This window comes from Vulpes lagopus, chromosome 2 (assembly GCF_018345385.1).
Source record: "Vulpes lagopus strain Blue_001 chromosome 2, ASM1834538v1, whole genome shotgun sequence".
NCBI classification, from domain to species: domain Eukaryota; kingdom Metazoa; phylum Chordata; class Mammalia; order Carnivora; family Canidae; genus Vulpes; species Vulpes lagopus.
Window position 1 is genome coordinate 175,425,189 of NC_054825.1, and position 21,718 is coordinate 175,446,906.

Genomic DNA, 21,718 nt, shown 5'->3' on the forward strand with positions numbered 1-21,718 from the left:
TTCCACTGTGGTTCCACTGGTGCCATGCTGGGTGAGGGCCCCACTTGGTGTCTCTGTCGCCCTGCCCCCATCCTCTTATTCCTCCCCAGCCCGGGTGTCCTCCCATCCTGAGAGGAGAGGGTCCTGCTGCCTGTACTGGCAACAGCAACCCTGGGCAGCTCACCTGGGGTGCATTCTCAGCGCAGGACGCCTGCAAGAGCCTGTGCTTTCTTACCACCCTGCGATTTTAGCAGGCTGTGATTTTAGCACCGCAGAAAAAAACCCTGAAAATCCCACTGAGCGTTTTCGGGTTCCCGACCAGATGTCCACGCCGGCAAGGTGCAGAACTGGGTGCTGCTTCTGGCCCAGAGAGCGGCTCCGGGCTCACAAAGGTCATTTATTTAATATATTTGCTTTTACGCTCCGGCCAAAAGCTTAAAATATCTCGTGTATGAGCTTTGGACCAAAAAAAAAAAAAAAAAAAAAAAAAATTTGAAGCAGTTGGGCCATTAATCATTGGGAATATGTTGAATAGGAACTTGATTAAAGCACAGTACGAGCTCCGCAGACGGAGCTGCTGCTTCACACTGACCGCGGTGGGAGCTCGGCCTCCCCGGCCGCTGCGCTCTTGCGGGGCGCCTCCTCCGGGGCTCCCGGGCGGGCTCTGGCGCCTTGCCAGGCTCTGGAAGGCCACCCGGGGGGAGGGGGGGGTCCCGGCCCGCGCAGCCCCGCTTGCTCCAACCGGCGCCCAGGCGGTGTCGGCTTCGGCGCACTGAGTCTTAGGGGCGCTGGGGGGAGGTAGAGGCAGCGGCGACCTGCGGGCCCCGGGGTGGCGCCCCCCGCCCCCGCCCCCGCCCGCGGCCCCGGGATAGAGCCGCGAGGCGCCACGTGGCTGGGGAGACGCGCTGCCTTAACCCCCCCCCCCCAGCAGCGAATGCGGAGGCGGCGGCCAAGGGGCACCGGCCTGGCCACCTTGACCCCCAGGATCCCGGGACCCAGCGCCCTGCGAGCCGCGGGCAGGGCCCTCCTGAGGTCCCCGAGGTCCCCGAGCCCCGCAGCCCACCGGAACCGGGGCGGAGGTGCGGGGCGGGGCGGGCAGAGGCTTCCGAGCCCGGGCACCGCCGGCCCCGCTTCGGGGTCCCCGTCCCGGGTCGGCCCGGCGTCCTCCGTCTGCGCGCCCCACCTGGCCGCGGTGCCCCCGCCCTGGGCTCCAGCCCGGCCCGCGGGAGAGGAGCCGGCGGCCCAGCGCCAGCCCCGCGCGCCCAGCCCCGCGCCCCCGGCCGCGGCAAGTCCTGCAAAAGAAAAAGTTGTGCAGCCCCGCGGGCCCGCCGGCCGCGTCCCCCGGCTCCCCGCGGCCGCCGCCTGCCTCGCCTCCGCGCCCCGCGGGGTCCTAGCGCCCGGCGCCCGCAGCCCGGGGAGCCCGCAGGACGCGGCGGGCGGGGACCGGCTCCTGCGCGGCCTCGGCGGGGCGGCCCGAGGCCAGGGAGGGGGACGCGGAGCCGCCGCGCGCCGGGCGCTCCCCTCGGCCTCCCGGCGGGCTCCGGCCCCTTCCCGCGCCGCCGCCCAGCCGACACCGGGGCCCCGGCGGGGCCACTTGGAGCTTTGAAGGCGAGTCCCGCCGCGGCGGCTCAGGCAGCAAGCCCGGCCCCCCCGGCCCCCCCGGACCCCCGGGCCCCCGCCCCCCGCCCCCCACCGCGCCGCGCCTGGGCGCTCCCGGACTCCCCGGCCGCCGGCTGGAAGTGCAGCCCGGGGCAGCCCGAGGAGGGGGCCCGGTCCCCGGCCACGTGCGTGCGGGGGCGACGGCTCGGCCCAGGGTGCGGCGCGCGCGCGTCGGGGTCGGGCCGGCGGGGCCGGGGCAGGGGGCGCCGCGCCGGGGCCCCTCCCGCCCGCCCGCCCGCCCGCGCCGCGCTGCGGCCCCGCTCGCCTCCCCCGCCGGCGGCCCGGCGCTAGGACCCAGGAGGCGCCGCCGCTCCGTCGGGCTCCGCAGGGCGCCGCCCCCGGTATAAACGCGGGGCCCGCGCGGGCCTGGCCATTCGCGACCGGAGCTGCGCGGGCGCGAGGCGGCGGGGCCGGGGCCCGGGCGCGGCGGCGGCGGCGGCGGCGGCGGCGGCGTTGGCGCCCCGCGCGGGCTGGAGGCCGCCGAGGCTCGCCATGCCGGGAGGGCTGTAGCTGCCCCATGGAGCCGGCCGACTTCTACGAGGCGGAGCCGCGGCCCCCGATGAGCAGCCACCTCCAGAGCCCCCCGCACGCGCCCGGCAGCGCCGCCTTCGGCTTTCCCCGGGGCGCGGGCTCCGCGCAGGCCCCCGCCCCACCTGCCGCCCCGGAGCCGCTGGGCGGCATCTGCGAGCACGAGACGTCCATCGACATCAGCGCCTACATCGACCCGGCCGCCTTCAACGACGAGTTCCTGGCCGACCTGTTCCAGCACAGCCGGCAGCAGGAGAAGGCCAAGGCGGCCGCGGCCCCCGCGGGCGGCGGCGGCGGCGGCGGCGGCGGCGGCGGCGCGGGCGGCGGCGGCGCGGGCGGCGGCGGCGACTTCGACTACGCGGGCGGCCCCGGGGGCCCCGGCGGCGCGGCGATGCCCGGCGGCGCGCACGGCCCGGCTCCCTACGGCTGCGCGGCGGGCGGCTACCTGGACGGCAGGCTGGAGCCGCTGTACGAGCGCGTCGGGGCGCCGGCGCTGCGGCCGCTGGTGATCAAGCAGGAGCCGCGCGAGGACGACGAGGCGAAGCAGCTGGCGCTGGCCGGCCTCTTCCCCTACCAGCCGCCGCCGCCGCCGCCGCCGCACCCGCACCCGCACCCGCACGCGCACGCGCACGCGCCGCCCGCGCACCTGGCCGCGCCGCACCTGCAGTTCCAGATCGCGCACTGCGGCCAGACCACCATGCACCTGCAGCCCGGCCACCCCACGCCGCCGCCCACGCCCGTGCCCAGCCCGCACCCGGCGCCCGCCCTCGGCCCCGCGGGCCTGCCGGGCCCCGGCGGCGCGCTCAAGGCGCTGACCGCTGCGCACCCCGACCTCCGCGGGGCGGGCGGCGGGGGCGGCGGGGGCGGGGGCGGCGGGGGCGGCGGCGGCGCGGGCAAAGTCAAGAAGTCGGTGGACAAGAACAGCAACGAGTACCGGGTGCGGCGCGAGCGCAACAACATCGCCGTGCGCAAGAGCCGGGACAAGGCCAAGCAGCGCAACGTGGAGACGCAGCAGAAGGTGCTGGAGCTCACCAGCGACAACGACCGCCTGCGCAAGCGGGTGGAGCAGCTGAGCCGCGAGCTGGACACGCTGCGGGGCATCTTCCGCCAGCTGCCCGAGAGCTCCCTGGTCAAGGCCATGGGCAACTGCCCGTGAGGCGCGGGGCGGCCCCGCCGGGACCGGGCGTGGAGTCGGGGCTCGGCATCTCCAGGCCGCCCCCCGCGGCGCAGGCCCGGCCCGGGAGGCTCCGGTGCGCCCAGGCCGCGGGGGAGGTCAGGCCGTGCCTCCTCCCCGAAGGAGGGAAGCGCCGTGGGGCCGAGCCCGGAGCCTGGCAACTCTAGTATTAAGGAATAACCTCGTGCCTTGGAAACGCAAACTCGCCGCTCCGATTCCTACCGAGTAGGGGGAGCCGAGAGGTGCCTTGTCATTTTATCCGGAGGGTTCCGGCCGCATCCCCGAGGTGCAGGCCCCCCCACCCCGCCCCGCCCCGCCCCGCCCCCGGGAGACAGGGCAGTGTGCAGGCCCGCGGCTGCTCCAAGGGTCAGGGCTCTCTCGGCCCGTCCTGGGAGGGGAGGACATACAGGGACTTACTTGGAAGGTCGTGACCCTCGTTCTACATGAAGGTGGCGGGTCCCTAGCTCCCTGCCCTCCAGTCTCCCAGCCTGTCACGGGCTGGGCTTCCCTGGGCAGAACTCACTGACGTGGGGGTCACCGGGTGACCGGAGGGAGCCCCTCCACCCCCACCCCCCCCACCCCCCGCCCCCGGTCAGGCCAGGGCAGGCCAAAGCTATGTGGACATGTGTTCGCGGGAGTGGTAGCCTGGTGGCAGAGGGAGACCTAGAGATCTGGCCCTGGGTGGGGGTGGGAGTGGGGTGGGGAGGTGGGGTGAAGGGACACCGGGACCATCAGCCTTGTACTGTATGTTGCCAGCATTGCCATACAAACATGAAGCACAATCTGTCCATCCCAGAGGGACCGAAGTTATGAGAAGCTTTCCAAATATTTTGCTTTATCAGCCGATATCAACACTTGTATCTGGCCTCTCTGTGTCCCAGCGGTGCCTTGTGCAATGTGAATGTGCACGTCTATGCTAAACCACCATTTTATTTGGTTTTTGTTTTGTTTTGGTTTTGCTCAGATACTTGCCAAAATGAGACTCTTTGTCAGCAGCTGCAGGGAGGGTCTGCGGCTCTCTTTCCTTTTGGTTTTGGGGGATCGCTTTTGCTCCCAGGGGAACCAAAGAGGTGAGGTGGGCTTCCCCTTTCCCTGGGGGGTTGGGGGGCCGTGGGCCTCGGTGCCCTCCGGCCTGGGCCGCCCACAGGCTTGTCCTGCCCGCCCCCCCGCCCCCCAGAGGCCCTGGCTCCTGGTCTGGAAGGGAGGTGGCCTCCAGCCAGCATGCGCAGATCGCTGGGGCTGGGAGCAGGGAAGGACAGCTTGGTTCTCTTCTTTGGGGAGAACGTAGAGTTTCATGCTAGATGTTTTATGTATTATATCTATAATATAAACATATCAAAGTAAATTTTGGTGTCTTTTTAAAACCAGAAAAGCTACTTCCAAGGTTTTCTGTGGGCCAGGTCACATTTGTAAATAATCACAGCGTATTCTCTGGCTGAGATCCTGACTTTCATTAGCTCTCCCATCCCAAGCCCCTCTTTACATGAAGGGGGTGACTTCTCCCAACCGAGGCAAACAAATGGCAGAAGGAAGGCATGCTCCAAGCTGAGAAAGCCCAAATCCTGAAGAGAGAGTCTCCTGGATGGGCGAGAGTTGGACGGGAGGGAGGTCACAGGGCCTTGGTGTGGCCTCTCCGGAGCCCCAGGGAGGAGCAGAGGGGCTCAGAGAGAAGGATCCCTTGGCCTGAAGTTGTCACGGGCTGTCTGGGGCTTGAACAGGCCCGGCCCAGTGGCTCCAGGCTCCAGGCTCCAGGCTCCAGAGGCCCTTTGGCCACATTTGCTTCTAGATCGCTCACGGCTCTAGCTGTGTGGCCGCCTTGCTCATACGTGTCGTGCCTTACCCACCCCCAGGACCCTGGGAGGACGGGGAGAGGCCTCAAGCGGGAGGACCCTCTGCCTTTCCCCCGCTTGCTCTGCGCTGTGTGGCTGTAACCTACCCAGCAGGGCCCCGAAGGGCAGCCTGAAGGCCGAGCACCCCTGTGCCCCACCTTCCGTAGCTGCCCTGCCCCAGCCAAGCCAGGGAAGGGGACCCTCGGCACGCCTGCAGTGGGTACGTGGTCTTCCACGCATACCGCCTGGCAAGGAGCCACCGCCAGCATCCACCCCCCCCCCCCCCGCCCCGTCCCGCACTTCGCCCACCCTGGACCAAGTCCCCCCACTCAGGCACCCTGGCACCCCCTTGGCGGCAGTGACAGCCAACCAAAGTGGGGGGGGGCCCACCCTCACGCCTGATAGAAGGAGGCCTGGCAGGAAGTAGCACAGGAGGCTGGCTGGGCTTTCAGAGTTGACTCTCGCTGAGGGTAAAAGGCAGACTCTCCTTACCTTCCACTGTCACCCCCAGAGGACTCACTTGAGCAGCTTACCGTGTATGCCCATGTGGGCTGGGACAGTTTCAAGAAATTACACACTCTTTTTCAATTCTGAAAGCTTTAGCTTTACCTGCCCCGTGTGGTTAACAGGGGTGACTTGCCCCCTTCCCGCCCCGGCCCCCGCCCTCTCCGTCCTGTGTCTGGCCGCCTCCTCGCCCAGGGCCGCCCTTGGCAGAGGAAAGGCCACGGGCCCAGTGTGGAGGCGGCTGCCTGCCCCACCGCCCTGGGAACCAAGGAGGCAGAGCCCCACCGTCTGCCTAGAGGCCCAGGGCAGGCCACGGCTTGCTAGGCCCCAGCAAACCCTCTCTGAGTTCAGTGCTAATTCCAGTTTTTCTTGTTTGAGGGGGCCAAACCTCAGCCTCCCCCTTTGCCCCCAGAACAGATCCCAGGATGAGCAGGGGGAGGGACACCCTTCCTGCCCGCCCTCCTCCCTCTCCCCTCCCACTGCCTCCTCTCCCGGGGTTTCCTCTTGCAGAGCTGTAGGCCTACTAAGGGGCACCCCTCCTACTGTAGATCCTGAGGTCCAGGGCAGACTTTGCTGGGGACAAGACACAGCCAACCAAAGCCAACCCCAGGGAAGGAATGGGGCCGGTGGGGCCCCCGGGAGACAGAGCAGCCTGCCAAGGAGAGGGGGCAGTGTGGGGCGAACCTGCCCGGCATGTGCTCTGTGCCCGGCCAGAGGGGCCCCTGGGGAAGAGCTGTTCTTTGCCACCCACTGCTTCCTGCAGGGCCCCCATGGTTCCCCTCCTGACTGCAGCTTTTGTGAAGAACCGCTCCAAGAGCCTGGCACTGAACACACCCCAAAAATTTATTGGATGCCTACTGTGTGCAGGGCCTGTGCCAAGGATGGGTCACTCAGCAGCAAACAAACAGCAGACCTGGAGCTTACAGTCTTGTGGTCCCAAGATGGGTTTTAAGGGTGACAAGTGCAATAAAGGGAAGCTCAAAGTGTGAATAGACGCCACCAGGGAAGGCTTCCCGGAGGCAGGGGTCTGATCCAAGACCCTGGTCGTGGACCCCGTCCAGCCCACCTGGATGCGTCTCCCTTGTCCTCCCTCTGGAGAGGTAGCGGGGACCTCACCCCTCGGTGGGCCACCTGAGCCTCCCCACCACCACCACCCCGAGAGCGCTGCTCAGAGGAACCAGTCTCCAGGGAAGAAGCAAAGGTAACCAGGGAGGTGCTCCTTTGCTGCCAGAAGCCTCCCGATGGCTTAGCACTGTCATGGATGTCACCCTTATCTCCTGGATCTCCTGGGAATTTGTGAACGTGGGGTTTGGCCCTGACACCTGTGATGAGCCACTGGGACTGGTGAGGAGTGCCTGCCCCTCCCAGGTCTCCCGCCCCCTCCTTCCCAGGCAGGAACCTGCCAGGCCTCCTCCAGCAGCTGCTGATTTCATGGGAGGAGAGGGGGCAGCGGGGAGAGAAAGGGAGGCCGTTGGAGGGAGAGCAGAACCCCTGACCTTGCTCATCCAGGAGGCCTTCTGCAGACATGGGGTAGGGTCCTTGCATGGAGCGTGGCTCTATCCCATCTGTTTATCTCCTATGCTGGGGGGGGGGGAGGGGTGGCCTTTCTCTTCTTTTCCTTAAATAGAACTAAACCACCAGCACCTTTGGAAGATCTCTCTTGTCTCTGTGAAAGATTATACTATCTCCCTTCCCCTGATGCCCCCCTCCCCCGCTCCTCCCCTCCCCCACCCCCTCCCTGTGCGTGGATCATTTGACGTAAGCAGAGACATAGGAAAGATACCAATTCACTATCAAAGCATCCTAGCCCCATCCCAGAGCAATTAAAAAGCCAGATGGAATCTCTGGGAAAACGGCATTAATAACGCGAACAATCTGTGCAGGCCGGCAGGGACCCAGGAGCTGTGGGCGGGGGCAGGGGGGAGGCTGGGGTGCCGGAGCGCGAGCTTGCAGCAGCGCTCCAGCCCCGTTGTGGCCAGCCGGGGATGGGGCCATCACAGGGGTACTCCAAGATCTGGCCACAGCTGGGCTCTCCCCTCCAGCCCCCTGCAAGGCCCACTGTGCGTCCTGACTCCCGGTCGCTGCAGACTGAGCCAGACAAATGTGGAACCCATTACTCAGGCAGCCACAGCCTCAGCCAGCCCCATTCTGGCACCCAAGAGCCTTGCTTCCCTTCACTTTTGTTTTTATTTATTATTTTTCTAGCCTTCTGGCCCCACCCATGAGGAACAGGACACCCCGTGCGACAGCTCCCAAAGATCCCCTTTCTGTTCATCCGCTCTGCCCAAGCCCACTGCCCATGCCCGGCAGCCACAGAAGATGGTGTCGGGCACCCGGTGGGGCCTGAACCCCAGAGGCTCCCCGTTGATTGCACAGTGGGTGGGCACTTAGGGCAAGAAGGCCAGCTGGGCTCTCAAAAGCAGGCCTGATGGCCAGGGGAGCGGGGCACAGGGGTTCATGCTTCCTGGGTGCCTTGAGGGGCCCACAGGAAAAGGATCTGCTGCTGTGAAGCCGAGAAGTAGGACCTTTCCTTAACCCTATTCTCCAGACCAAAGTTGGAGGCGCACCTGAGGCCAGCTGAAAGATACAGTTTTCTTATATCCATCAAGTCGGGATAGAAAGTGGTTTGTTGGTTTGTTTGTTTATTTAAAAAAAAAAAATCCCCTGTGGGTTTTCTGTTCCCAGAGAGCCACTTTCTGACCTTCATCTTCCCTGTCACCACCCTGCACCTGGGAAACTGTTCTCTCCAAGGTCACCATGAACTCCTGGAGCCAAATTACGTGAACTTGCCTGGGATCCTGCCTTTCTTGGCTTCCTGCTGAGTCTGGCCTGCGTCTGGCCTGCGGCAGGTCCTCAACACGTGTGTCTGAATGCGTGGATCTCTCTGCCACTCCTCTCTCTCCTTCCTTAAACGTCCTCATCCTCTCCCTGCCACTCAAGGGTCCACTGGGTTGGCCTGAGGTCCGCCCGAGGAGCTCAAGGGACCGGGGTTCACCATTATGGGAGGCGATGAAAGGTCTAAGAAAGGTAACCTATCTGGTTCTAGATAGTTCTCAGCACCTCTGGGAAGCAGGGGCTAGCCAGGCCCCCAGAGACGGCCAGCTCTATAGGGAGGGCGTGCAGGAGGAGGCGGGCTTCCCGGTAGAGAGGACAGGTAGGGGACGGGCAGTGCAACATGCCCCAAGCTTGCCAGAGCTGCTCGGACACACGGGCACCTGGGATCACAGCGTTTCTGGACGTTTCTGGTCTCAAGGACGGTCTCTTTCCATCTCTCCTCTTGTCCCCACTGGCAGAGTCAATACTGAGGGGCCACGGCCTGAGGACGGGAACACCAGTGGCCAAACACGGTGGGCTAGGGCCAAGGCGTGTCACCCAGTGACCCAGACAGGGCCTCAAGGGAGCCATCACAGCCTGTCCCAAGCCTCCTAGATCTGAAGATCTTTCTGCTCCTTGGCAAGTAGCTGCCAACCTCTCACCAGAAAGAGCCTCTCCTCCTCGAGCAGCCTTGCCCCTTCCCCACCAGCCATGGAGGCCGCAGGGAGCCCCCCACCTCTCCCTACCCCCAGCCAACCCGAGCGCTCTCCCGGCAGCCCCCTCCCCGGAATCCGTGCTGGGGAGGAAACCCGGCTGATTATGGAAGCCCTTCTCTCCGGGCCGTTGGGCAATGGTCTCCGCTGGACGTGGGGCACGACCCCTGGCCGGAGAGTCGGGGCAAGGTGGTGTCAGGGTGTCCGCCTGCCCCAGAGGGAGGTGCTGTGACCTTGAGCATCAGGTTCGGACCCGTCTGGAGTAGCCTCCCGGAGTGATTTACAATTTGCAAACACGTTTTATTTGATTCCTCAGTTTTGCTAGAGCAATTACAGTGACTAAGCATGACAAATCACTCCCATCACGGTGTCTCCTCGCTGTTAGGAAATGTGTTTGCTTCACTCTTTTGCCTGGTGCGGCAACATTTTAAAAATAGACTCATTCACTGTACTTGAAGGCAATTTGTTCCAAATTTTCCCACTAATTTGATTTTAATCTGATATTTAGAATTCGTGTGACCACATTCCCACTGATTTATAGGGAATAAGCCCTACCTGGCAGCCGTTTCATTGGCCTTAACCCAGAATTTGAAGACACTGGTGTCCGTGATGCTCAAACGTGCGTCTAATTCAGCCTCGCAGGTGCCACTGGCCTGGGGCGGCTAACGGTGAGTGTGGGCCTCGGGGGGCTCCTGCAGGACCCCGCACACAGCAGGCCGACAGTCCTCGCCTAGCAGGGCCCTGGCGCCGTCCCTGCCCGCGGAGGCAGAGTCGGGCTCCCGGGGATGAACAGAGGTTTGCTCTTTCCCCCATCCCGTGATGGGCCATGCTGCTCGGGCTCTTGCTTTCTCTGAGCTTCCGTCTCCTTTTATGCAAAACGCATGCAAAACCGACCCCCCCCCCCCCATCACCCACTGGTTGTGAAAGGTAAACAGGCAAAGCTGGTGCAACACTGGGCTCCAGGTAAGGAGATTACTGTGTGTGAGGGCAGGGGGGGGAGGCACACCTCCGTCCCTTCCCTGAAAAGTCCTGGGAAAGGAGACAGCGGTCAGAATAATTAGGGCAAAATCCTTGCACCCGGAGCAACCAAGTTACTAAGTCATTTTGATGTTGCTTCAATGTTTTTGTTTTTTTTTTCAGGGATGCCTTTTATTTGCTTAGAAAGCATTTAATGAGATTATCCTGGGGGGAGAGCCCATCTCCCCAAGTCACGTGCCCGTGACCTTGAAGGTGGGGCCCGGTGGTCACACTCCCGTCCACGGAAAGCACTGGAGCCAGCAAGGGTGCCCGTGTGCTTGTCACCGGAAGGGGCTCTTGATTCAAGCACAGAATCCGCAGGGTTGACTTCTGGTCAATGAGAATGTTCTCACTGCACCCCCCCCCCCGCCAACCCCCCAGGCCTCCCATTAACCCCCTTCTATTTGGGAAGCTGGGACCTCGGCGAGGGAGGCGGCCCTGCCTTCCCCTTGCCAGTGGCCAGAGAGTGGGGACTGTGCACGTCGGGGAGACACGGCCGTCCCCCGCAGGGTGACTCAGCACTTGGCCCAACAGCTGGTCCCCATCTCCCGACCTACTGGGCCCGGGAAGTGAGACCCCGGAGGGGAGATGGGGCCACAGACGCAGGTGGGAGGCCGGCCTGGCCCCGGCCGCTTCCTCCGAGCTGGCCACCCAGGAAAGAGCCCTGGACGCCGGCCTCGCTCTTCTGGGCGCTGCCAGGAGCACCAGCCTTGGGGTAACTCAAGTTAATGAGCAAACTCCTCGGGGGAGGAAGCAGTCGGATGCCACTTGCCCAACGGAGGAGGGCGGCAGGTGTTGAGAGGCCAGGAGGCCTTAGGCCATCGGCCGCCGGGGCTGGCGCAGGGCAGCAGTGGGAGAGAGGGCAGCTCCGGGCCGCCGCCGGCTCCGGGGGGAGAGTGGGGCCTTGTGGGTGCCAGCGTGGGTGCATCTGGACTTGGAGCTGACGCCGAGCCTCGGGCTGGAGGCGCGTTCAGGCCCAGGAGGGGCGAAGGGGCCCCCCGAGAGCAACCCCCAAGCTCGCCAAGGCTGGACCTCTATTTGAGGAGCGGTCTCACCTGGGAGCGGTGGCGGCGTGTGAGTCATGGACCAGGCCCCCGAGCCCGGGGAGGTGGCGATGGTGGCTCCCGGCCCGAGATGTGTCAGAAGCGCGATGAGCATCTTGAGTGATGCACAGTTTATGTAATTATGCAGGACAGGGCTGCCCGGGGTGTGTGCGAGCCAAACTGGAACGGGGAGCAGCGTGCTCGGGTCTTCTAGCTCCCTGGCTGCACCCCAGGCTCGCAGAGGAGTCCCATCTCTCAGGACCCGTGACCAGACCAGGGCAGGGCCGCTGTCGGCACCTGGGATCCTACACGTGAGGACCAGCGGGGACAGCCTGACCCTCTCCACCCACCAATCCACCCAGGGGAGTGAAATGCTCATGCTTTCCTCAGACTCTTCTCTGGCTTTATTCCACGACACCCTCCGTGCCCCCCCCCACCCGCCTCCACCTAACATTCCTCAACTTAATTTACTTTAGTTTTTAATTTTTTAAATTAAATCAACTGCATATTGTTTGGAACATCTTAGAGATTTTCAAAAATTGGAATGGCATGTCAGAAACATTGCAGAGCCAGGTCTGGGGGCCCACATGACCCCCCCTGACTCCATCTTCACTCCTCATGGGCTGGGAGGTGGCTGCAATTGCCACACTCTTTTTGCTTTCCCTGGGGAGACAAGTCTTTGTGACCGGTACCCCCCAAGCACAGCGGTTTGGAGGCACCTGCTGCTGGGGGGGTTGTGGGATCTGGCACATGCCACAGGGCCAGGGTGGGACCAGGGCCTCAGTGAGGCCCCGCTGTGGAGCTGCTCACAGAAGTCAGGTCCCGATGCTAGTTACACAAGGGCTCGGTCTGCATTCCCACCCACCGGGGGCGTGAGACCGCGTGTGTCCTGGCCTCACCACACACCTGCTGTGTGACCCGGCGCAGGTTTGGCAACCTCTCTGTTTGAGCATGTTTGAGAGGTGTGTCGGGATTCCCAGAGGCGAGATGATGAATGTGTGTCCCTCCAGAACAGAGCAACCACAAGAACCTGATCCCAGGACGAGTCACACTGAGGAGGACCAGGACCAGGCCTCCTGGAAGCCAGGAGGGGAGCATGAGTCAGAAACAAACTACCTGCCTGCCAGCCAAGTCACTCTCCTGCCCGAGAGATGCTCAGGGGTGGGAGGCAGGATGTAGGACCCAGGCTTGGGTGATTCCTCTCCTATCTCCGGAGTCTTGCGTTTTAGATGTTTGCCATCCAGGTCATAGGTGGTGCTGGTGGGCTGGACAACGAGGGCTATTAGTGTTCCTTGGCCCATGTTGGAGGCCCCTAAGGTGGTGCCGGCATCATCGAGCCTTCTTCAGTTATGGCAAAGGGACATTCTCGCATCCCCTCCTCTCTAATCCTTCCAGCCCAGCCAGGACTAGACTGTTTCAGCCAGCTGGTCAGTAAGACTCCCCCAAGTAGTCCTGAGGGCCCAGGCTGGAGACCAGCCGCAGAACAAGGAGACTGGGATCAGAGGAGAGAAGAGAGACAATATCGAGGAGGAGGATGTCCCCATCCACTGAATCAGGGCGGGACAGAGGCCTCCCTCACCGCACCCAGCCCTGCCACTGCTCTCCCAGTTGACTGTGGAGGGACCCTGGGGAATGGCATTCTGCTCTCTCCCAGTGACTGGGCAGTAAGGGCTGTGGGAGGAAGAAGGAACAAGAGGATGTGCCCGGGGGTGAGCCGCAGAGGCAGAGACGGGCAAGAGTTGGTTTTTCACCTTTTCTTGTGTCCTTTGTTACATTGAACTTGGTATTATATGACTTCGTGGCCCTCTGCCAAGAACGGACTGGGTTCAGAATCTCCCATCTGGACCTTTTGAACTCTAGGTTGTCTGAAACATGGAGTTCTAGCAAAACAGACCATTAAATGGTTCCGTGCATCCCTTCATGTATTCATTCGTTCATCAGTGCCAGAAAATTCTTACCTGTTTTTGCTTAAAACACTGCCTCTACCCCACTTCCTCTCTCTCCTTCCTCAGGGATAACATTAAACCTATGTTAGACCCTCTCTTCCTCCTTATCTCACGTCGTCTCTTCCACATGCTCCTTTTGTCTCTACCTGCTACATTTGTGATCGTTTTTCTGAGTTCTCTAATTCCCTTCTCAGCTGTGTTAACTCTGCTGTTAAATCCACCTATCAGGTTTTTTATTTTGGTTATTGTCATTTTCATTTCTAGAGATGAAATGAAATGAAGATGAATGAATCTTTTTTCAGATCTGCGATGTCACTTTCTAACAGATTCCCATTCCCTGCAGTTATTTTTAAGCGTGTCTTATTTCTGGAAACATGACTTGCATCGTTCCTTTATAGTCAGTAATTTGCAGTCTGAAGGGTCTGTTTCTGTTTCCTGTTGATTCTTCTGGTTTTATCTCACAGTGTCTTCTTTTTCTTGTGTGTCTGATCATCTTTGACTGTGTGCTGGTCATCGTTTAGAAAGAAAAAATGTTGGAAAGAAAAATGTGAGATTTAGGACAAAAGCACCTTCCACCAGAGAGCACATTGAGGAACACTGCTAATCCAGGACCACTTTAATCAACCTTAAGGCTTGAGTTTCCCCAGCCCATCCAGGTGAGAACTTAGATTGCAAGATCGTGGGATCCCTGGGTGGTGCAGCGGTTTGGCGCCTGCCTTTGGCCCAGGGCGCGATCCTGGAGACCGGGATCGAGTCCCACGTCTGGCTCCTGGTGCATGGAGCCTGCTTCTTTCTCTGTCTGTGTCTCTGCCTCTCTCTCTCTCTCTCTCTCTCTCTGTGACTATCATAAATAAATAAAAATTTTTTAAAAATTGCATTAAAAAAAAAAGATTGCAAGATCGTATAAGGGCTGGTCTACTTCTGGTTCACCCTTATCCTGAGGGTGTAGCCCTTTGGAGTCCCACATTCATGGGAGATGGTATCTTATTATATGCCCCACCTGTGTGTGCCCTGGGGTTTGATAGCTATCTCTTTCATTCCACGAGGCTGTCAAAATAGAACTCAGTTTCACTGGAATCAGAAAACACCTCAATAAAAAAGAAAAAAAAAAAGTGGCTCTTCCTCTCACCTACCTGTCTGGATTCCTCTTCCTCTTCTGTTTTGGCCTGGCAATTATACTGCCAAGCCTTCAGTGCTTAGAATACTTTTTTTTTTTTTTAATTGTGTTGCATCTTTAGCTGATTTTACTGCAAAGTAGGCCTGCCATACTGGGATGGCAGTATGTTCTCCCTTTAGCCACTCAGTGAGTATTTTGGAGTGCCTACTATGTGCCAGGCACTGTGTTGAGGCAAAGAAGGAAACCAGACAGACAAAGCGGGCTCTTGGGGTGCTCACAGACTCTCTAGGGAGACAGACAATAAACAGACAGTTACTCAATTGATTAGTTAATTCCAGTTGTGACACATATTGTGGAGTAAGGAAGTTCAGGAGTGATGAGAAGGAGACTTTGCCTGCTTTGTGGACTCGAGAAAGTTGTTCTTGGGAACGTGACTTTTAAGCTGAGATCTGAAGGACCTGCAGGGATTTGTAAGGCATTGGGTGTTGGATCAAGAGAAATCCAGGCAGAGGGAGTGGCAAACACAAACCTCAGAGGTGGGAAGGAACATGGCATTCTAGGTATTGGAAAGTGTCCAGTGTGGCCACAGTGCGTGGCACAGGGTAGGAGGTGGAGGACTAGAGGTGAGGCTGGAGGTCAGCTAGGTTTGACTAGCGGGTTCTCACGAGCAAGGTTTCAGACTTTGGTCAACATCCCAAGAGCAACAGGATCACTGCACTAAAGTGTGGCAGGTGGGTTATAGTGGGCGATGGGTACTTGTGAGGCCAGTGAGGGAACTTAGTGACACAGAGATGAATGGATTCAAGAGATTGCTTATAGGATGAGAAGACTTTCCACCAAGCTTGACCACAGAATTGTCCCAGAGTACCTTACCCACCCATGTGGATTATTACTCCTGGATCAACACCATACCTATTCTCTGCCCTGGGAGTCTGGCTTGTGTGTGTAGGTCACACCAAGGGCCTCTGTGCCTCTGGATCCCTATTGGGTTTGGCCAGTGGTAGGCACCAGTAGATCGGAGGGAGGAGAAGAGAGAGGCTGGGCATTTCTTCACTGCTCTCTGCTTACTCCAGCGCCCCATCTGCACACCCCCAAGGCTATGGTCCCTGTTGGGCAGCCTGTCCTCTGCCCTCCATGGGCCCAGTTCTCACGGGGCTCCGGCAGCCCTGGTGCCTTGCTCTGCCCCTTGAGCCCCATGATGGTGACAGCTGCTGCTGTGGCTCATCCCTGGGGACCTCGACATCCCTTCCTGATTCCCTCAACCCTCATCACACCCCTACAAATGGCTCCTTTGTTAACACCCCTTCACTGGAACCATCAGGAGTGAGCTTGGTTTTCTGCCAGGACCCTGAATGATCACCAAACTCAGGAGGGATTTTTTTTTTTTTTAAAGAATCTGGGAGGCCAATCTCTCTGGGAACCCTGGAGGGGGGCCAGTCCCTCGTGGCAGCCAAAGGGGTGGTGTCAGAGCCCACATGAAGGCCCGCTGCTGTCTGTGTTCTGTAAACAAACACCCGCGTGTGTGCACAGTGAGCCAGAGCCAAATGACAAACACGGCTGTGACAATTTTATAGAGCCCCAGTATCAGAGAGGACAGAGGTAATTAGGCAAATTATAAACATAGCTGGTGTCTTCTATCTGGCCACACGATCCGGGTGTGCGTCTGCTGGGGTGCTGTTTGGCATCTGCATTCGAGTTCTGGTTCCAACAGATCTTAAAAGACATGTCCGAGCGATTCAGGTCAAGGGCGTCTGATTTCTGGGGTGCCTGGTGCTGTGCGTGGTTCCAGGAAGGACCCCGACTCGATTGCCTGCCAAACTCCCTTCTTTCCCTCCCCTCCGCCTTTTGCGTCCCCACCTCCTGAGGGGAAGTGTGCTTCCCTTCACTTTCACTTTGGAGATGGGAGCTGAGAACACAAGCGTCTACTCGGGGGTTGACAGATGCCAGAGATCTGTGTTCCCAAGGCCTGTGGGCTCCTTCCCTCTCACTCCCCGCCTGCCTCCGTGCTGGGACCTCAGGCACCGAGCTGAGCTCGGGGAGGAAAATGAAACTTGACCCGATGGCAGAGGTTGCCTGGGTAGGTGGGTGGTCAGGGAAGGTCCCCAAGGAGCCAGTGCTCAGTGGAGACCAAGGTGATGAGAAAGATCCAGGCACTCAAAGGGCTTCTCTCTAGGTAAAGGAACAGAGCAAAGTCCCAGGGGAGGGCCAGAGACCAACTCCTGGGGGCCTTGGAGTGGGGCGGGCCCCCTGCTTGGTTTGCTTGGAGACTGTCCTCGTTTGCTCCCACTGTTCCTGCATAATCGTCTACAGCATAGCATCCCTTTTGACTCACAAAAAGTGTCCCTGATGGCTTAATAAATGACACAGTTACCCTGCTTCTAGGGCACTGAAGGAGAAATCTAGGTTTCATGTGTCTTAACTGCAATGGGAGGCCATAGGAGGGTTCCAAGCAGGGGAATGAGAATACCAGACTTTTCCTTCAATCACCAGATAGTGACTGAGTGCTGGGGCCTCCTTCACTCAGGGCCACAGCGACGAGCCGCCCCCGGCACAACTTCTGCCCTCCTGGAGCTTACATTCCAGCGCTAGGAATGCTGACGGACACCAGACAAAATCAGCCGATTCTCCACCATTCTTAGCGCCCTGGACAGGTCCAGGTGCCCGTTAGACAGACAGAAAGAAGGAGGCGAAGGACGGCCAGGCGGGTTCTTTTTCTAAATTTAATCATTGGAAACCATAAGCTGCTTCCCATGAAGTCTGCTCCCAAATTCACCCTGGAGGGTGGTCTCGTCAGGGAGCCACACCCAGGGTGGGTCTCCCCTGACCCCCTCTCACCCACACATCCAGGCTTCTGTGGTCAGTGAGCCCAGCTGTGTGCTGGGCCCTCCTGCCGGGCTAGGCCTCAGCTCTAGGTAACCGGTCACCCACGCTTGTAGAGTCCCAGCCCGCGTGGCCTAAGCAGCCAGGAGCACGTGATCCTGGCACATCTCACCAAAATTCCTGCCTCTGTGGCCGGGGCCCAGGCATAGAGCTGAGTGCAACCAGGAAAACAAACCGTGAGGGGTGTGGCTTCAGGCATGGCTGGATCCATCAGCCAGACAATGTCATCGAGAGTCCTCTGTCACTCTGGCTCCTGGTTTTGCCATCCTTTGTGCCAGCTCCGTCTCCTGTTGGAAGTTTCCAGTAACATAAGGCCTCCCAGCTGACACCCAGCAACCCAGAACAGAGCTCCAGCTTCTGAGCCGTTTCATCTGAAGTCCTGGAATTGGGTTCTGTTGGACCATGGGCTCATCCCTGGACCAGCCACTGGACCCAGGAGGATGGAGGAGGCCAAATGGCCAGTCCTGAGTCATGTCCTTCCTGCCCCCCACTCCCAGCACACAGTTTGGAAGAGGGTGGGCCCCACCCGCACTGCATGGAATGGGAGCCGGGGAGGGGAGGTTCTCCGAGGGAAATCGGGGTGCTGTGGCTGGAATGAGAGAGAACGAGGCAGGCGGCAGAGCTGGTGTCCAATGTACCGGCCTCCGGCCCTGGGAAGAGGCGGAACCTGTGCAGGATGAGCCTTCTTTACCGTCGCTTCCAAAGGAGAAAGCAAGTTCCCGATGCCGGCGGAGGAACGTGCTCGGGTTCTGGGATGGGCCAATGTGCTTCAGATCCCACATTGGTTCCGACGTCTGCCCTGCCTCGGGCTGCCAGCAGTCTCTCCACGCGGGCGACATCTGTCCCCTGGGCCCCAGGCTGTCCCTGGATCTGTGACCCCAGCCCACCGAGGCTGGCCTGCAGGGGACCAGGAAAAGACTCCAGAGGGGCTCTAGGCACAGCCTCTCCCCTATTGGTCCCACCCAACACCTGCCTGGGAGGAGAGGAGGGGCGAGAGCTGTAACCTGAGGCCTCGGAAGCCAGGGTCCTGTCCCCCGTGGGCCCCTGGAGCTCCGTGGCCCTAGCCCTTCAGAGCTGGTGGGGGGAGTGAGTCTGGGTGGGGGGGCTCGCTGGCCATGGGGAGCTTAGGGAAGGGCCCCCTGCCCTTCTGGCCTTGGGGAAGGCTTCCAAGGGAACTGGTTGCCCCCTGTGGCCCTCAGCACCTGTACCCAAGGATGCTGCTTGATGGTAGGTGCCACTGGGCACCAATGGCACGCAGGTGCTCTCCTAAGTCTCTCCTTGCCTCCCGTCAGCTGCTCTGGGCGGGGGTCCTGCACCAGCCGGTCCCATCGAATGTGGGGTGGGAGGCTCCCCGAGGACCTCTGGACCTCACCCAGATTCTCAGATTGTGAACAGTGAGGGGAGGGCCCACCATGCGGCCACCACCCTTCACAGCCTCACTCCTGCCCCAAAGGTTGGGAGGTGGGGTTAGGCAGGAGAAGGGAGAGGCCCGGAGGTGAGAAGCAAGGCCTCGGAAGCAGCCACAGCACTCACCTCTGGTGGGAGGGCGACAGCCCCCAGAGCCGGGAAGGAGGGGGCTGCGGCGGCCCCGACCGGCAGGCAGGGAGCCCCGCCAGGGACCAGGAGGGGGGCTCCCTCTCAGTGTCTTCATGCCACGAGATGTAAAATAATCCCCTCGGCTCAGAAAAACACCATTTTATGGCTGTCTGACTCATTTCCCACAAAGCTAGGTTCACCCCCCCACCCCACCCCACGTGTAGAGCTTTTGTTTTGAAAAATAAAAAATATGTTGAAAATTTCAAGATGACTTTTAGCCATAAATAGTTCCCTTCCTCACCCTAGTCCCAGGCCCCCCTCACCTAATTTCCCAAACACTGGCTGCCGGAGCCTTGAGGGGGACCCGGTCCAAGTGGGTGTGAGATGACTCTGGGCAACACAGCCCCCGGGGGCCAGGCCGGCAGATGGACGCTGGACACCGAGGTGGCCGAGGGGCCCTCCGGGGAGGTGGGCCTCCAGGCATCTGCTGCAGGGCCCCTGACTCTTCGGTTCTGGGGTCCCCTGTGGGACCCACTCGTAGCCTTGTAGCCTCTCCAGGCCTGGGTCCCCTGTCATGGCTTCCAGGACGCAGGTAATGCCTGCGGGGGTCGCCAGCGGACGCTCTAGGCCAAGGGGAGCTCCACTGGTGACCTCGGACACCCAGCTGGGCTGCACCCCCAGGCCTGCTGCTACAGTGGTCTCCCCAGGCTGGTGAGGAGTAGCCCCGAGTCCCACTACCCCTGGAGCCCCACAGTGAAGCATAGGGGTCCCCGGGCCCCCGACACATCGGGAGTTTCGATGGCCTGCCACATTCTGGGGCTGGTCCTCCTAGCTCCCCCCGACTCTTCCATTCCTTTAATTTCCCAGCAGTCCCGGGCCACGGGTAGTGGCATCCCCACTTCTCAGGCGGGAAGCAGAGCACCGGACAGCACATGACCCGTGTCAGCTGAGGGAAGCCTGAGCGTGGGCTAGCGGGCAGCCTCACGCTTCCTGCTGACTCCCCAGCCCGGGAGAGCGCCCAGCTCGGGAGCCCACGGCTGGGTGGCAGGGCCGTCCCAGGGGGTCCAGTGGGTCCTAGACCCACCTGGAGGACACGCTGCCCACAGAGCCGGCCTCCCGCTCCCACAACTGCTGCAGCTGGGTGCCTTCGAGGCCCTCCACGCTGCACCCGGGTGGCCCACATACCACCCCCCATCTTCCCAGAGGACAGGCTCTGGAAGCTTCCTGAGGGGCATCAAGGGAGGGCCGACGGCCTGCAGCCAGGCAGGGGCCATGCCAGCCTCCACTGAACTGGGAACCCCAGCTGGGCAGGGACCTGTCACTCATGCGCCAGGCACCCCCACCCATCGACTCAGGCTCCTCAGATCCGGGATGACACAGAGGACCCATCCCCGCTGTAGTGAGTCCCACTGAGGCCGAAGACAACGGGCCTGTGGGCACCCAGAGCTTGGGCCTCTGAGAGCTCCCCAGGCCAGAGGTCTGCCCACAGTCTGCTCTGGGGTGCACCCCTGGTTCCCGGCTCCCCCGGGGCTCCTGACTCCCCCCTAGAAGCAGGAAGTAGCTGCAGGAAGCAGCAGGTGGGCTGGGGTATCAGGGCCTCTGCCAGGAGGACCCCAGGGGGGTTGCTGGGACAAACATTGGGGGCCGGTGTGGATTGGGGTCTCCATGGCTGGGCCATGGGCATCAGGGGAACCGCCAGAGGTGATCTGGACTTCCTTAACCACGAGAAACATGACTCAGCTAAATTGAGGAAGATTTCCGTTTCGGCAGAGTACTTTTTCCACTACGGTAAGAGCTTTTACCCACAAGCTCCAGAGGAGCTGGGTACCCCAGAGAAGGGTTTGGGGAGTTTCGATTTGAATAGTCAATGCTAATTCTTAATCATTATTTTGAAAAGGCAGCTCTTGGTTTTCCAGCAGGTGGCTGGGTCCTGGGGAGCCAAGCCAGTGTGTGTGTGCGTGTGCGTGTGCGTGTGTGCAAGCAAGTGCATATTTGTGCTTTGAGGACTCTGGGGCCCAGGAACAGGGAGATGGACAGGAGCATTTCCCTTGGCCTGTTGGCAAGCCTTGCCCAGGTCTGCAGAAATGTCCTGGATTCTCCAGCCCTCTGAGCCTGTTGGCCCGAACGGGGCTGGGGCTTCACTGGTTGAGGCTGAGTATGTGCCAGGCGGTAGGCTGGGCGCTCCCCCACATCACCCCACAGCTTCGGGAGGTGAGTCCCACTCCAGATACCAGCTGAGACTCCGAGAGGAAAAAGCACCCATCGGACACCCGGCCAGATGTGAACCCAGGCAGGCTGACACCGCTGCACACCAATCGCTGGCCCACTTGCCCTTTCTCCAGCTGCTCCCACCTCCTAACACTACCCAGAGTCCTCTGCTGTAGCAGCTGGCACCCCTGGACTCAGCGAGGGCCACAGGCTTCTCTCTAGGAGCCTTGCTCAAACGCCAGCCATTCGGCAATCAGAAGCTGGGCCTGGGCCTGGGCGCCTGGGTGGCTCAGTGGTGGAGCGTCTGCCTTTGGCGCAGGTCATGATCCTGGGGTCCTGGGATCGAGTCCCGCTCCCCCTGCAGGAAGCCTGCTTCTTCCTCTGCCTGTGTCTCTGCCTCTGTGTGTCTCTTGTGAATAAATAAATAAAATCTTAAAAATAAAAAAAAAAAAGAATTTGGGCCTGGCTCTGGATTCTGAGAAGTGAAGTGGGGGCGTCTGCACTGCAGCCCTGGCTTCTACCATGTGGACTGGCCAAGACTGGTTGGGTGGTAGAGGGCCCAGCCCTGTCCCTACCATTTCCAACCTAAGGAGGCTGAAGGCCAACTGCTCTGGTCTCTCCTTGCTCCTGGTCCAGCCCAGGAGAGCTTCCTGGAGGCAGGCGCCAGCAGGCCGTGGCCAAGATGGCCTCAGTGGGCACCCGTGAGGGCACCCCTGACTGCCCGGGCTGCAAAGCGCTCCTCCCATCCCACCTGATGGAGGCCCTTGGGTC

At 60.9% G+C, this 21,718-nt stretch overlaps 2 protein-coding genes and 1 long non-coding RNA gene across 3 annotated transcripts; 2 read left to right on the forward strand and 1 right to left on the reverse strand.

The window, feature by feature from the left end:
• The first annotated feature begins 2,003 nt into the window (after nt 1–2,003).
• Nucleotides 2,004–4,685, forward strand: CEBPA (CCAAT enhancer binding protein alpha). The gene has a single exon (XM_041742703.1). The coding sequence runs from the start codon at nt 2,156–2,158 to the stop codon at nt 3,320–3,322; it is 1,167 nt and encodes a 388-aa protein (XP_041598637.1). The 5' UTR covers nt 2,004–2,155; the 3' UTR covers nt 3,323–4,685.
• A 143-nt stretch (nt 4,686–4,828) lies between these two features.
• LOC121484055 lies at nt 4,829–13,880 on the forward strand. The gene is made up of 2 exons (XM_041742704.1): nt 4,829–10,163; nt 11,409–13,880. The coding sequence occupies exon 1, from the start codon at nt 5,708–5,710 to the stop codon at nt 6,623–6,625; it is 918 nt and encodes a 305-aa protein (XP_041598638.1). The 5' UTR covers nt 4,829–5,707; the 3' UTR covers nt 6,626–10,163; nt 11,409–13,880.
• A 1,996-nt stretch (nt 13,881–15,876) lies between these two features.
• LOC121476256 lies at nt 15,877–21,324 on the reverse strand. Its single transcript, XR_005983896.1, has 2 exons — nt 18,737–21,324; nt 15,877–18,100 (listed from the first exon to the last, which is right to left on the reverse strand). It is a non-coding gene; the product is annotated as an uncharacterized LOC121476256 (long non-coding RNA).
• Between the last annotated feature and the right edge of the window lie 394 nt (nt 21,325–21,718).

What these genes read in the sequence shown, in the direction of transcription:
- CEBPA (XM_041742703.1), top strand. Translation starts at nt 2,156, where the DNA reads ATGGAGCCGGCCGACTTCTACGAGGCGGAGCCGCGGCCCCCGATGAGC.
- LOC121484055 (XM_041742704.1), top strand. Translation starts at nt 5,708, where the DNA reads ATGCCCATGTGGGCTGGGACAGTTTCAAGAAATTACACACTCTTTTTC.